General features: G+C 33.5%; 1 protein-coding gene across 8 annotated transcripts in view; it reads right to left on the minus strand.

Annotated features, from left to right (window-relative positions):
* Matr3 (matrin 3) overlaps nucleotides 1–14,736 on the minus strand; it is a 43,263-nt gene that overhangs the window by 2,242 nt on the left and 26,285 nt on the right. For 6 of the 8 annotated variants that reach the window (XM_074076910.1, XM_020183135.2, XM_074076915.1 and 3 more), the window contains 12 exons: nucleotides 9,454–9,515; nucleotides 8,560–8,601; nucleotides 8,179–8,291; nucleotides 7,796–7,848; nucleotides 7,152–7,277; nucleotides 6,564–6,689; nucleotides 6,188–6,355; nucleotides 5,066–5,197; nucleotides 4,514–4,557; nucleotides 3,731–4,106; nucleotides 1,487–1,853; nucleotides 878–999 (listed from right to left, as the gene is read on the minus strand). In XM_074076910.1, coding sequence (XP_073933011.1) covers nucleotides 878–999; nucleotides 1,487–1,853; nucleotides 3,731–4,106; nucleotides 4,514–4,557; nucleotides 5,066–5,197; nucleotides 6,188–6,355; nucleotides 6,564–6,689; nucleotides 7,152–7,277; nucleotides 7,796–7,848; nucleotides 8,179–8,291; nucleotides 8,560–8,601; nucleotides 9,454–9,515 — 1,731 coding nt within the window. The remainder of the gene's footprint in view (nucleotides 1–877; nucleotides 1,000–1,486; nucleotides 1,854–3,730; nucleotides 4,107–4,513; nucleotides 4,558–5,065; nucleotides 5,198–6,187; nucleotides 6,356–6,563; nucleotides 6,690–7,151; nucleotides 7,278–7,795; nucleotides 7,849–8,178; nucleotides 8,292–8,559; nucleotides 8,602–9,453; nucleotides 9,516–14,736) is intronic. The other 2 variants (XM_020183137.2, XM_074076912.1) reach the window with 2 other exon arrangements.

The following is a 14,736-nucleotide window of genomic DNA, read 5'->3' on the forward strand; positions in this document are numbered from 1 at the left end:
TTCTTTGAAGTTTCCTCCCATTTTATCTACACCAATACTTAGACCTTAAAGAAATCATTAACTAAAAAAAAAAAATCTATTAAGAACTGCTGCCCTTTATTTATTTCTTTATAAGACAGTATTCTGTTATTCATAAAAATAAGTAAAGAGTATCATTATTAATAATTCATGTCACTGGACATAGTGGCTCACAGTTGTAATCCTAGCTATTGAGGAGATGGACATGGAGAGAATCATGATTCCAGGCAGGGTCCCATGAAAAGTTTGCAGGACCCCCATCTCAAGTGAGGATGGTGGCAAGTGCCTGTAACAGAAGGTATACAAATAGGAACCTGGTTTAGGCCATAGCATGGCCCTGATTTCAAAATCTCTGTACCATCAATTAAAAAAAAAAAAAAAAAAAAAAAAAAAAGGTAACATCAACATAAAACTCATTGAATAGGAACCAGCCATGATGGTACACAGCTGTAATCTCAGTATACAGGAGGCGGAGTAAGGAGGATCTTTAGCTTGAGACCAGAATGAGCTACACAGTGAAACACTGTGTCCAAAAAAAAAAAACTAAAATAAAATTTAAAAAATAGGGTACAGCACTTGTAACTAGAGAAATTATCAAGAGTACTGGGGAAATTTTACGCTCATCACAGAATTTACAAAATGGCTAAATTATGATTATTTCACTAGAGTAAACTATTTTCATAGCCCATTAAATTGCTTAAAGCCATCAATTAAGAAAGAAAAATGTCTTCAGGATAAAGCACTGTGTTGGGTCCAGAGACTTACACACATTTTTACGTAGAGATCTCATTTATTTCCATAACTTTAGTAATTTGTTAGTTTTCACAAAAGAACTCTCCTCTTTTAGATTCAGCCTTACCTTTAATTTCTGATAATGAGGAAGGCTGCTGCAATGAGTATTCTTTGCAACTTCTTCATTTGTATAAAAGAGTGAACACAGCTTACAGTAAAACCCTGTTTTAGGTATCACATAGTCTATACCTAGAAATACAAACATACATTCTTACAAATTAAGTAAACTGAAGAGTTTATTTAGTAGTCTCAAATCTTTTTTCCTGTCAATACTATTTGAATCAAACAACATATTTGGGAGAAGTCCAATAAGGCCTAAGCTAAAAACAACAAAACCATAACATTACTAGTTTTCTTTGTACTGAACTTGATGTTCAAGGTCACACCTAACTACTCTTAAAATGAAAGACAGAAATATAACACAGAAACACGAAACAAAAAGCAATGTAATTTTTCAGAAACCTTTATGGTAAGAGAGAACACTGTGGAATGGTAACAAGATAATACAAATCAGGAGACATGTATAAGAAGAAAAGAGAAATACACCTGTTTTAACTTTACGAATTGTTCACCACAGGGGGAAGTTAATTTAACACTTCCCCTAACACTAATTTTTAAATCATTAAGTTTGTAGGGAGGGGAGGAGAAGAGGAAAGAACAAAGCCTTAAAGCTCACCAACAGGAACATTTGGCTGATACGGTCCAATTCTATACTCATCTGGGATGGTATAGTCCTCCTTGTTTTCATCACTTTGGCCATCTGCATTTTCACTTGTATCTTTGTTGGGATCATCAGAACTCTCAGCAGATTCAGCACCTGGTTCAGTATTTTCCTCATTTTTAATTCCATTTTCCAACGCTGCTTCGTTTTCTTGATCAAGTTCTTCGATCTTGTCCACCTTAATTTCAACCAAACCATCATCATTTTTGTCACCAGATTTAAATGCCATGCCTGATTTACGAAGTTTCTGAGGTTCCGAATCTTCCTCATCACCAACCTCATCTAGAGTGACAAAACCTTCCATACTCCCTGGGAAACGACGCTGTTAAGAAAGACAAATTTACTCTGCAACAATTATCCTGCAGCATCCCTTCCATTTGTTTTACTTTAAGGGAAGGGATAAGCGTCTGTATCTTTTTTTTTTTGGAGGCAGGGTCTCATTATGTAGCTTATGCTCGAGTTTGTGATCCTCCTGCCATAGCTTCCAGAGAGGTTGGATTATAGAAATGTACTATCACGCTCAGCATGTCTTTGTCTTTATTCACTCTCTCAAATACTTTTTTCTTTCTTTTCTAAAATCGCTCACTGTCTTTTTAAAACAATTTAGCTTGTTTTACATAATGGGGGTAGGGTTGTGGCTTACTGGTAGAGTTCCTGCTTGTTGTGCAACAATCCCAGATATCCAGCACCCAAAAAAACAAAGAACCAGAAACCAAAAACTATACCCAAACCTAAAATCCACCAAATATAAGGCCTGCCTCACACAAGCAAAGGAAAATAATTTATGTATGTATTCTACACATTCTTAGACAATTATGCTACTAAGAAATGTATCAAGGAACTGATTTGATGAAAATAGTTGAGTAATGTTACTTTTAAGACAGTACCTAAACTTTTTCTACACACTTGTTCAGAAAAAAAAAAAATTCATCTATGCTTTAGAAACTTCCCACGTTTTATCTGAACACTTTATCCTATCCAAAGCCACAATACATAAAATAGCAATACTGGCCTCTTCTCACACTGTTAACTACCACTTTCTAGAAGAGCTCCTACTTCTTCTTCTACAAGTAGCTGTTCTTCTGTCTGAAATAGTATAACTAACTGTTAAACAATTGAGCTGTGGAGCATGACAGCCTAAGTTTAAACTTTAGCACTGATGACTTAGGACAAGTTATTGAAATTCTCCATGTTTCAATTTCCCAATTTATGGAATAGTATTAACAATTATACCTACTTCACATGGTTATTGTAAAGATTAAAGAGCTTAGAAAAATTCATGGCATGCACTAGTACTAATAGTCATTAGCTCTTATAAGGGTAAACTTACACAACCATCCGTTTCCAGTCAGAAAACTAAGGTAAAGTTACGTGACCAGGCCACCAAAACCTAGTATTAGAAGAAACCATTTCAATGTCCTAATACTTAAGCTAGGTAACATAAGGTTTTTTTAATTGTTCTTTTTATTACATATACAATCTTACATTTATATCACCTTGTATTAAACTTATTTTCCTTTTTATCCCCTTCTTTGTGGTGCTAGGGATGATAGGGATGAACCCAGAGCCTTGTACATGTCAGGCAAGTACTCTCACTGAGCTGCCTCTTCAGTCCAGAAACTTATGTTCTAACGAATTATTTTAAAAGCTCTTAAGTTGTCTCAACTTCCATTTCTCAAACAGAAAAAAAAAAAAAAATAAATAAATAAATTCAAATTCAGCAAGCTTTAAATGAAGGGGGAAATGTTTTAAGTACCAGGCAGTTAACCTATGGCAAACACATACCCCTATCTGGTTTTGTATTTGAGTTAGTGGCCTCAGATTCTGAAGAGGTGGGATTAAAGCGATACGCAACCATGCAGCCCACCCCATCTTTCTAAATCAAGCTGTTCAATAAGGGTGCCCTACTTGGTCACATATACTACCACTACAATACAGAAGCATCCCTAATTCAAATCTGTTTTCTATAACTTAAATTTCTTTGCAAGTTGACCTTTTTTTTTTTTTGTAACTGTAATGATATGTGATATGTTCTATTTAATCTAATTATTGCAGAGTTTGGATTTAAAGAATCATAGCTTATTTTTTTCTGTTATAAATAATTCTCATTTGACCCTGCTATGATGGAAATAAATCTGAAAAATTAATCTGAACTAGAGTAATGTTAAAACGAGTATATATAAAGCTTTTTTTTTTTACCTTTTTAAGTTTTTTCTTCGCTGCTGCTGAAGCACTCGCATTTGCATCTTTTTTCACAGCTTTATCTGAAGGCTCCTTTTTCCCATCAGAAGCCACGTCACCTAAATTAGCAAGGTCGGTCTCATCTCCCACTGAACTGCCACTTTCTAGAAGAGCTGCTGCTTCTTCTTCATCTACAAGTAGCTCATCTTCAGATTCAAGAAGCATATTAGGTTCTTGTTCTGTTTGGTCATCCTTTGTATCTTTCTCACCATCTTCACCTGATTTCTCTTCTTGCTCTTTACCTTCAGTTGTACTTTCAGCCTTCTGGGAACCATCAGTTTTTGATTTCTTATCACTTGGAGATTCTTTGCCATCTGGAGAATAAGATCTTTTTCTGAAATAAAATTTCACACAATTATTTTTTCTGGGTTAGAAAATTTAATATTCTTGGCAGTACTGGGTTTGAACTCAACACTTGCTACACAAGCACTCTACCACTTGAGCCACATTCCCATCCCATAAAAATGTAATATACAGCTGGGCACAGGTGGCTCATGCCTGTAATCCTAGCTATTCAGGAGACAGAGATCAGGAGGATCACAGTTCAAAGCCAGCCTCAGCAAATAGTTCTCAAGGCTTTATTTCAAAAAACTATCACAAAAAATTGGGCTGGTGGAGTGGCTCAAGGTGAAGGCCCTGAGTTTAAGCCACAGAACTGCAGAGAGGCAGAGAGAGAGAGAGAGAGAGAGAGAAAGAGAAAGTAATATACAATGCACATAAATACATGTAAAATCAAATTACCGGGATTTATCTTTTTTCAGTAAGTCAATGCCTCTGTTGGGAATCTAAAAGACAAACATTTTACAGAAGTTAAATACACTAACTTGAAGAATATATAATAATCCAGTGATGGTTCCTTATATAATAAACTCATCTCATTCAATCCTGTAACCATATACAAGACAAACTACCTACAGTCAGAAATTCTTCAAAAATCACCAAACGAACAGAGATATGGTTAATAAAATAGTTTGGCAACAAAATTATTCAAATGAAGTTTTCATTGGATAAAAGCTATGAAGATGATCTTTATAAAACATCAAAAAACTTCTATTAGAAGACCAGAAAAAAAGGTTCTCTTTCAATAACCAAATATTTTATTGTCAGCATATAAAAAATTTAACTCTCGAGAATGTTATGGCTTCTGTCAAGCTTGCAGTATGCACCTGCGGTCTTACCTACTTGAGATGCTGAGCAAAAGGGTTACTGAGCACAGGAGCTTGGGACCACACTGGGTAATATAGTAAGGCCCTGTCAATGCTTTTTAATGGTAACAAACCAAGTACTACATACCCTCAGTACCAGTTTTTTATATTTTTCAGACAGGTCAACCTTAACACATCTCCCCTGAAACCAAAGTGCTTTTTTCAAACAATGGTCAACCATTGCCATAGCATCTTCTCTGGTCTCCATCTCAATAAAGGCCTACAAAAAAAAACAAAAAACACACAAAAAGCATTATTTTTCATATAAATTATTAAATTTAATTTTTAGCACAGCAAGTTAAAAAAAAAAAAATCACAAAAAAATTTTACAAATTCCTCAAAAACCACTAAGCACCAATTATTATTACCACCTACTTGCAGTCTTTCTGCTAAAAAAGCAGTAAGCTCAGAAGATACTAATTTAAATACTATAAGAAAAATAAGTTTGAAAGGATACAAACTCAGAATACTGAGTTAAAAAACAATTTTTATATAAAGGAAAAAAAAGAAATGAGAGAGACAGAGAGAAAAGATGTTCTCTTCACTGTTTTTGGGTGCTGAGCACTGAACCCTGGACCCCTACCACCAAGCTACACTGCCCAGTCCTCTGGATTCCTTAAGTAGAAACAGAAGTATAAAACAACTTAATGTGACCATTGAACTTTGATTTTTGAATAGTCTAATGTCTTATGTCTACAGAATACTCTCAATCAATGCTGCTGTGGTTATAAAAGTGGCCATACTTGCTAAAGCTCAATCTGGCAACATTAAAACAAGAAAGCAAGTATCAGGACCCAGAATTTCAATTGTGACATTGTTCCTTCAACTATATGCACTTAAAATATGCAAAAACTAAAAGGCTGCAAGGTCCCTAGAGGACTAAGGATACAACTACAAAAAAGACAACTAAATATCCAGCAACCCACAATGATGATAGGTACATAATCATGTAGAATGCCAGTTAAAAATTCTTAAAAGAACACCTATTATTTGCATAGGAAGATCTCATGAAACAAGCCTTAGAAATAAAACTTTACTAGCACTTTTCATAATTTATTCAATGTTTCACTGAGCATCTACCATGACTTAAAAAAATTTTTTTTCTTATGGTGCTGAGGACTTAATAGTCACTGAGCTATACTCCTAATCAACTCAACTATCTTAAAGTACTTTGAGAAATTATCTTTTTAAAAACCTCTATATGTATTACCTGACTTTTCATCCTCATCAAAATATAATTCTTTATTTTCCCATAAGGTTCAGCAAGCTTGAGAACAGCACTGTCAGAATACCCAGAATGGGGTAAATTGCTGAGATGTATCACACGTCCAAGCTCTTGCTTTTGATCAAACTTCTGATCTGGCTTTCCTTCAGGTTTCTTGAAATGGAATAGGGTAGGAGGGAGATTAAGGGGGCAGGAAAGAGAAAGGGAAGTTTAATGTTGGTAGGTATGCTATAGTTATCAGTCAATAGTTAAGAATAGCCTAGTTCTTAAACAGACAAAATTAACAAATACTAAAATAGTTTACTAAACTAATTACATATAACTTGGAAGAAAAGAAAAAAAACAAACAAAAGGATACTACCTTTATTCTTTTATACTTCTGGGATAAATGAACTCTCACTGGCTTGCCAAATACTAATGCTGGTGTGGTTGTATAATAATCCACTGCAGCCTGAGCATCTTCTGTGGTTGCCATTTCAATAAATGCCTGAAATTATGCAAAAAGAAATTTCTAAAAATATCATGCCCAATCTTTCTAAATATTTTTTAAAAAACAGTGATCCCAATATTCTACTTTATTAAAAGGTACCTCAAATTATATCTATACTACTGAGCTATCATTCATTATGCCTAATGGGTTGAAAAAAATGACTATCTATCATTGTCACAGATGTGAGATGATGTTTCAGAATTTTCCTTTTACAGCCCGGATAGTAATAACAGTAGTAATATTAATAAAGGTTTAATCATAAGTAACAATTGTGGCAATTACTAAAGATCACAAATCATAGTTACAAATAATCCATGAGTATTACTTATTTTTCTAAGTTAGAAAAATTTTATTTTTCTAAATTAGTGATTAAATATTACAATTCTTGAATCCAAATCCACTTAATTCTTTTAGGAAATATATTAGCAGTATAAGTAATATGCTTATTCCAACTCATACCTCATTGATTTTATTTAGAATCAGATGATTTGAAATGACACCAAATGGTTCGACCAGCTGCAACAGTTGGTATCTCAAGTTTTTTCCTCGTTGAAAATCCATGATGTGAACAACTCGACTAGTTTCCTACCCATGAAGAAAAACATCCAAGTCAATTAAAGTTTCTTTAAAAGCAATATGAAGGGGCTAGGAGTGTATTTCAGTGGCTGAGTATGTGCTTAACATATGATAAGCAGGAGGCCTTGATTTAATCTTTGGCACTAAAAGAAATAAAACTAAACATAAAACACATTATTTATTAGAATTTCTTGTACTCTATAATAAACCAGAAAAAAAATGTTCTACTATCTCCCAAAATATCCAAAAGATACCTATCTCTGTTCTGACTTTTTAATTGAATACTATGCATCTAACAGAACAGCAAAGTTCCTAAGATGATGAATCAGGGTGAGATCTCTAGATTATAGGCACATAAAAATTCAAGTGTTAACTATCACCAAAATTATGTAAGTCTAATTGGTTTTTAAACTGTAACATTTCTTCCTGTCACAGGACTGTGATACAGATTCAATTAGTAAGCATTCAAATTAAATCACATTCTCAAGTTAGTAAATACAATAAATGCAATAGCTATTATTACTGACCACTCTGCCTTTCTGCATGTGTCTTGGTCCCTGCAGGTTTCCGTTTCCAGCACCTTTATGAGGGAAAAAGTACATTTTTTTTTCCAGATTTAAAATATTCTTACTATAAAACAACTTATTTTAATTAAAAAACTGTACATCTTCCAAAGGCAAATGAAGGGCTGGAGGCATGGCTCAAGCAATAGAGCACCTGCCCGGGAAATGCAAATCCTTGAATTAAACCCCAGTACTGTGAAAAAAGGTATTGTAAATATAATTGTCTTTTCATGCTGTATTATTTTTGGACAGCATTTGAATAAGTATCCTTATCAGTATAATTACACTGAATTTTTTTTTTTGATAAAAGGTATTAACAAAAGGCAACAGGAGTTTCATATAATCACCCAAATTTCCTCTTGGTCCAACTGCTGGTCCCCCAAGATGAAATGAGGGAGGTGGAGGTCCCAGAATTCCTGGTGCTGGATTTGTAGACTGCTGCAACATGAATGGATCACCCCTAGTAATGTGAAGAAATAAAATATAAAGCACACACACACACACACAAAAGAAATCAGAACCAAGATCTTGTGTTGAAGTACCCACTGTAAGACTATGATAACTTCAATATTTGGGGGCATTTATATGTTAGTTAAAAATTTCTTAAACTACAGAGATTCTTACCAAACTCACATTTGGTAACAAATATTGATGAAATATAGAAGTTAAACCTGGATTCCTTACATTGATCTCCTTTACAAACAATAGTTTAAAATTTTTTAACTTACATTGTGTGTCCTGTATCATTGTCAGGATTCCATTCTGGGTAGCTTTAAAAAGACCAGAAAATTAACTTTACAATAAAACTGTCGTTTTCACAAAGTAGCCTCATTTGGTCTCTAAAATAGAGATCATTTCTTAGTAAGTTATCTGAGAGTCTAAGTGTGAGAAATACTAGTTTTAAAGCTTATTTCAAAAGAAAAATTTCAGAACTTCAAAATATTCCATCTAAATGAGAATAAACTTGGTCTGTAGTGCTTGCAAATATAGGCGATGGATGTTGAAACTGAAATTTTCCTATATTTGCTAAATTATAAGGAGAAAAAGTGTTGTAGAAGGAATTAGCAATGTTGGTTATATAGAGAAATAAGAAGTCCACAAGTTTACTTCCCCAATATTAATTATCAATAGCAGAGTTAAGTTGTGACACTAGAAAGGACAGCCACAACAAAGTTTATGAATTCCATCTCAATGTAGCAGCCTAAACACAAAAACAAAGGTATCTCAAAAGCAAAAATACATCATAAGGGATTTTGCTGGACAGAGACTTTTAATTACCCCTCCACATCTTCTATGTTTTAGAGCATGTACTATTAAAATTGCAGTTATTAGTCTATTTTACATATCAAAAACTGTCATTAAGTCTATCAAATGTCTATTTAAAAGGGCAATGTGTTTATTTATCCTAGAAATAAAATCAAATAATTACCATTATTTTTGCACCTATTATTCAATGTAAGATTACAGATCTAGACATGTTAGCTATAATTAGTACTCTAGACATTATCAACTATGTGATATAGCACTGTGGATATTACAAGTAAATGATGAGCGCCCCCAAACCAGTAACAGCTGTATCTGATTCACGATAAGAATGCTTTAAAGGTATTTCAAACTCCTACATTTCAAGAAGAAGCTGGCATCGGCGACTGTGACTTGCTCCATTGATATGTTGACTCCACTCCTGCAGCAAAGTAAATTAGTAAAATTAACAAAAATAAAACCAATGTATTTTCATCTGAACCAAAGTTTAGGACATTAATGTCTATGTAGTAGCACAGGCTGTACAAACACTTGCCGATTCAGTAAATCACAATAATTTAATTTAAAACTATTTTAGTTCTTGAAGCTTGATCCTGCCCTCAAATACGCTATGCACATTCTTGGAAAAACTGGATTAACTCGGTCAACATGCTAAGAGATCTAACAGGGAAAAGATACAGAGTTAAATAAAGATCAAGAATAGTAACTGACCTTGAGACCAGTTCAACATGTTAACTTCTGCTGTGGATTAAACTTAAGCATCCACTATGTATTAGAACTACTATTTTATAACACTCTAAATGATAAAGTATTCATATGTCTACTTTTTCTAGAAAATGTGTGAAAATTATTAGTTGAGGCATGCTCCAAGTATACTACCTACAAAACATATAGTGAGAATTATACCATAATCAACATTGTCAAAAAGCTAACATAATTTAACAGGAATGACTTATCTAGAAAATGCTCCCCATTTATCAAAAAATTAAATTTCCCTACTTTCCAAAAAACAATGCCTGCTTCCAAAAAATTTTTTTTGTTGTAGGACTGGGGTTTGAACTCAGGGTTACTGTGAAGCTATTAGTGTGAGTCACATCTCTAGTCCATTTTGCTCCAGTTATTTTGGACATGGGGTCTTGTGAACTATTTGCCTGGGCTGCTCTTAAACCATGAGACTCCTGACCTCAGCCTCCCAAATAGTTAGGATTACTGGCACTCGGCTATGTTTGCAAATTTTGAGGGAAACATTCTATTCCACCAATATTTGCTCCTTTGTGGCTAATCTTAAATTTGAAGGAATTGACTAAATTCCGTATTTTATTCAAATAAATTTCATTTAATTTTTTTGGCAATACTAGGGTTCAAACTTAGGATCTCATGCTTGTTAGGCAGATGCTCTACCAATTGAGCCACTCTGCCAGCCCCCCAATTTTCCCTTCTTTAGGGAAAAAAAATCCACATTAAAAAAATAACTTTTCAGTCAATATAAGAAAAAGGAAAAGTGAACTGTGCTGCCAAGCTGCATCCATTCTCAGTTACTTAAATTCATGTGACAATATATTTTTTTGGGGGGGGGGTTGACTAGGTTTTTGAACCCAGGGCTTCCTGCTTGCAGAGCAAGCACTCTAACATTTGAGCCACACCTCTAGTCCATTTTGGTCCAGTTACTTTGGAGATGAGGGGGAGGGAGTGTCTCACGAACTACTTATCCAGGCTGGCCTCTAACTCAGATGCTCCCAATCTCAGCCCCCGCAAGTAGCTAGCATTTCAGGCGAGAGTCACTAGCACTGGGCTTCTCATGGGTTTTGAAAAGCAAATGAATCAAATAAAGTAAACTGCTTAGCAAAACACTATCAGCCACATGGGTAAGTGCTCCAAAAAATTAAAGAAAGTGAACTATCTGAACTATCATATTACTTATAAATCCATCTTGTTTTTTACAATTTATTTTACATGTACTATTGATGCTTCACAAGTTCCTACAAATTGAGGCTATTTCTGGAATATCCAACTAATCTTAATTATTACTGTAATATAAATATAGCCAGGCAATGTGTTTTTCTCAACAGGAGGGAGGGAGAAAAATATAGCATTAAATTACAAGTTGTATCTTTCTGAAAAGTCTCAGAATAGTATTTTATAAATGGGATCCTAATTTCTACAACTTGATTTGTTACAAGTTTACATATTGTCCTATGCCCTAACATAATTAAGTAAAACCTTGTGAAAGAACTAAGACGGGACATATCCAAGCAAAATGGTACTTATTTAGAATGTGGTGAGCTATCAACTACTATTTCTACATCTCTCAAAATGGCTAAGAGGAACTTAAAAACAGATTTCGTAGTTGGCCCTACAATCAGATATTTGGGATATGCAATAAAGTTTCTACCTGCAAAGCAACAGATCACTGACTTATTAGAGGCTACTTTTTAAATGGCTATAAGCAAGAGGTATCAAAGTTAAAATTCACAAAATTCAAAAGCCGGATTAAACAAATATCTTAGAATTTTCTGAACTAAAAATCTTCAGATTTTATCTAAAATATCCTCAAGAAGTAACATTTTAGAAGAATAAATGTCATCTCATTAAGCATGCTTCTAATTTATAGGAGATGGAAAAGATATAGCTGAATGGAAATTATTTCTAACCCTCCATGTTCTTTAAAGGTTCAAACTTATGGTAAAAGTATGGCTGGTTCTTTCAAAGTGCTAGAAAGAAAAAGACCAGAAAATCATCATTTACCCTCCCAAACCACCCATTAGTAATCTACACTACTGTACCAGATCTCTTGCTGTTTGGTTTAAGTTAAGGACTAAGAGTCAAGGTTTTTTGTTTTTGTTTTTTTGATAGATATATATATTAAAAAAAAAAAAAAAAAAAAAAAAACCTTTACCTCTGGATTCTACATTGAGGTAATTCTTACATGAGATCAATGAAGAATAGGCTTGACATTTTGAATTCAGAAGTTTCTGAGGGAAACTACTCACCTTGATGTCTTTGATATATCTTAAGTTATATAAAGATTAATTTGGGGAGTACTTCCAGAATGGCAGAATACACTATAATTTAAGGGCTTCTAAAGTAATACCATAAGGAAAAATAGGAATTCAAGTGACAAGACAGCAGAAGAGCTGCAGTGGGCAATTTTCTTTAAGATTGTATAGAAACACTACTTGATGTTCTAAAATGACCTAGAAAGAAATAAAAGCAAGATCATCATCTAAAGTCACCCAAAACTATAAAACAATAAGGATACTCCAAAGTAACAAATTAGATGTTTTCCACCTAAATTTCTTATTTCATAGTAAGAACTTTTGCCCACATAGATTGCTACTAAACAAGACCACTAATTGAAAGTAACAGATTTTCCAAGTTATGCAGCAATACCAGAGAGCAGGATTAAATGTTTAAAATTTTTTCATTATATACTTCTACCACAGGAATTTTCTTTAAAGTCATTTATATGTCGGTTATAAAATAAAGGGCCCGCTGCTTAAGTAAGTACTTAATTACTTTTTCAGTGATACTGATACACAGAGAACATCAGCTATCAAGGTAACTGGAAAACATCAAGAGAATTCATGTGTTTAAACCTTTTAAAACTGGTCCAACCTATAAAAACTTTGTAAATCAAACAATTAAGCAAAAGGCCTCAAAAGTATTTCTTAAATATATCTAGTATTTTGACAGCATGCTCAAACTAGCTAGAACTGAGCCACTTTCACAGGCCAAAAAGTACCTCTTGACTAGTGTAGAAGGTATCTTACTCTTGAACCCAGAGTTTCGTAAAATATCTGAAGCTGCTCTTTTATTAATTTAGATCTATTTAAATTACTAGCCCTTTTATAGGAACTAGAACGTAGCAAAATTTAGAGAGAAAAGAATAATCATATAGAAAACCAGAAACGTTATCTGATAGGTCCTCTCATGGTTCCCTCTGTGTTCTTTTGTGTTGCCCCAACAGCTTTATGACTCCAGTAGCAAGGATTTCAAGCCACTTCAGATCACTTTCATTCAAGACTCTGTTAACTATTTTCCTTAGAATTTGGAGATCTTTTCTGAGACTACTGATCATGCCACTTCTGGCTATGTGTAAACAGGAAAAGAAGTAACAGAAAACTTTGGAGTCAAAGTTTAATGGGCTTTTCATCACATTAATTTGCACCACACCTAAAAACTGAAGTTTAGTACAGAACAAAAACTAAAATAAATTCCATGATGTATTTAGCATATCCAAAATTATCTGAGAAAAGATAACACTAAAAAGACCTATAAAATAAAATATGCTGACTTTTATGAGTTTGGGGTTCTAACTTTCATGAAACTAAATCTATGAACCTAAACTTAGCATTAATTTTATTTGATATGGAATAAAGATTAAAAGACAAAAATACTGATATACAAACATAGGAAAGGGAGTGATTGGTAATACTCTTTAACAGATATTAAAAACAAAATCACTAACGGTACGATTTACTCTACTCAAAAAACAATACTCAGTTAAAAAAAATGAATTTAAAAGGAATTGATATGAAAAGAAAATGACCCTTCCAGATGTTACTGTAAAGAAAAACCCTGTAACAGTAAACATCAAGTCAATTTCATGGCAGCAACTTACTCCAGTTAAGTAGCTTACTATAAAGCACATTAGGAAAAATGGATGGTCACAGATATAGTTCAAGCTAGTGGGGTGCTATAATTGTTGACTTTAAGTCAATTCCAATATATACTGAAAAAGAAAAAAAAAAACTCAGTGAGAATGAGTAACACTGTAAAAGTTGAAAGAGAAAGGATAACATACTTAAAAGGGCATTTTGAAAAAGTTCCCATTTTGCCAGATGTGACAATTATGGTAAAGGAGAATTAGATTTTTTTTCAAATGACTATACTAGAAGTCTAATAAGCCTAAGTCAGAAAAAGAATTTGATTATGAGGAACACAGAGCAGGATACTGCAGTAATTGATTTATCAAAGTCTCTAAAGGGACAGATGCAATATGGGATAATAAAAAGTGAGCTTTGAAGTATGTTTAAGAAAGCTGTGGAAAAGGAGAAAAAAAATGATGAAAAATTTCATAGTATGAGAGTTTGTGTTAAAGGGAAATTAAAAAAGGAAGAATGAACTAACCTAAAATATGAAACATACTGAAACAAACACCAGGGCTCTACATTAACTCTTTCCCTGTAGCCACAGATAAGGAAAAAAAGAGAATTGTTCAAGACTACATCTTTACTACATACAAATCAGCAATCAAGACAGATGGAGAGCTGAAATCTAGCATCCTAAATGGCAGAGCACATTGACTGTGGGGGGGAGGGGAGGAGAAAAATGCTTAAAACAATTCAACAAAGCAGACAAAAAAAAAAAAAAAAAAACAACAAAATAAAACAAAACAAAAAAAAACCAAACCTGCTTAAATATATGATTAAGAGGAACATATTGATGCCAAAAACCAACAAGATAATCCCAGCAGATGACAGCATTGTGGCCAGAAGTAATCTAGGCAGATTGTATTAATGTAAAGCCCTGGTTTAAAACGCTCAAACACAATTACCTTCCAAATAAAGTGTTCTCAAAAGTATAAAAATTCTTGATCAACTCAATGTCATCAGACTACAGAATTAGAGTAAAAGATATAG

The sequence above is a fragment of the Castor canadensis genome, chromosome 6 (assembly GCF_047511655.1).
Source record: "Castor canadensis chromosome 6, mCasCan1.hap1v2, whole genome shotgun sequence".
Classification (NCBI taxonomy): Eukaryota; Metazoa; Chordata; class Mammalia; order Rodentia; family Castoridae; genus Castor; species Castor canadensis.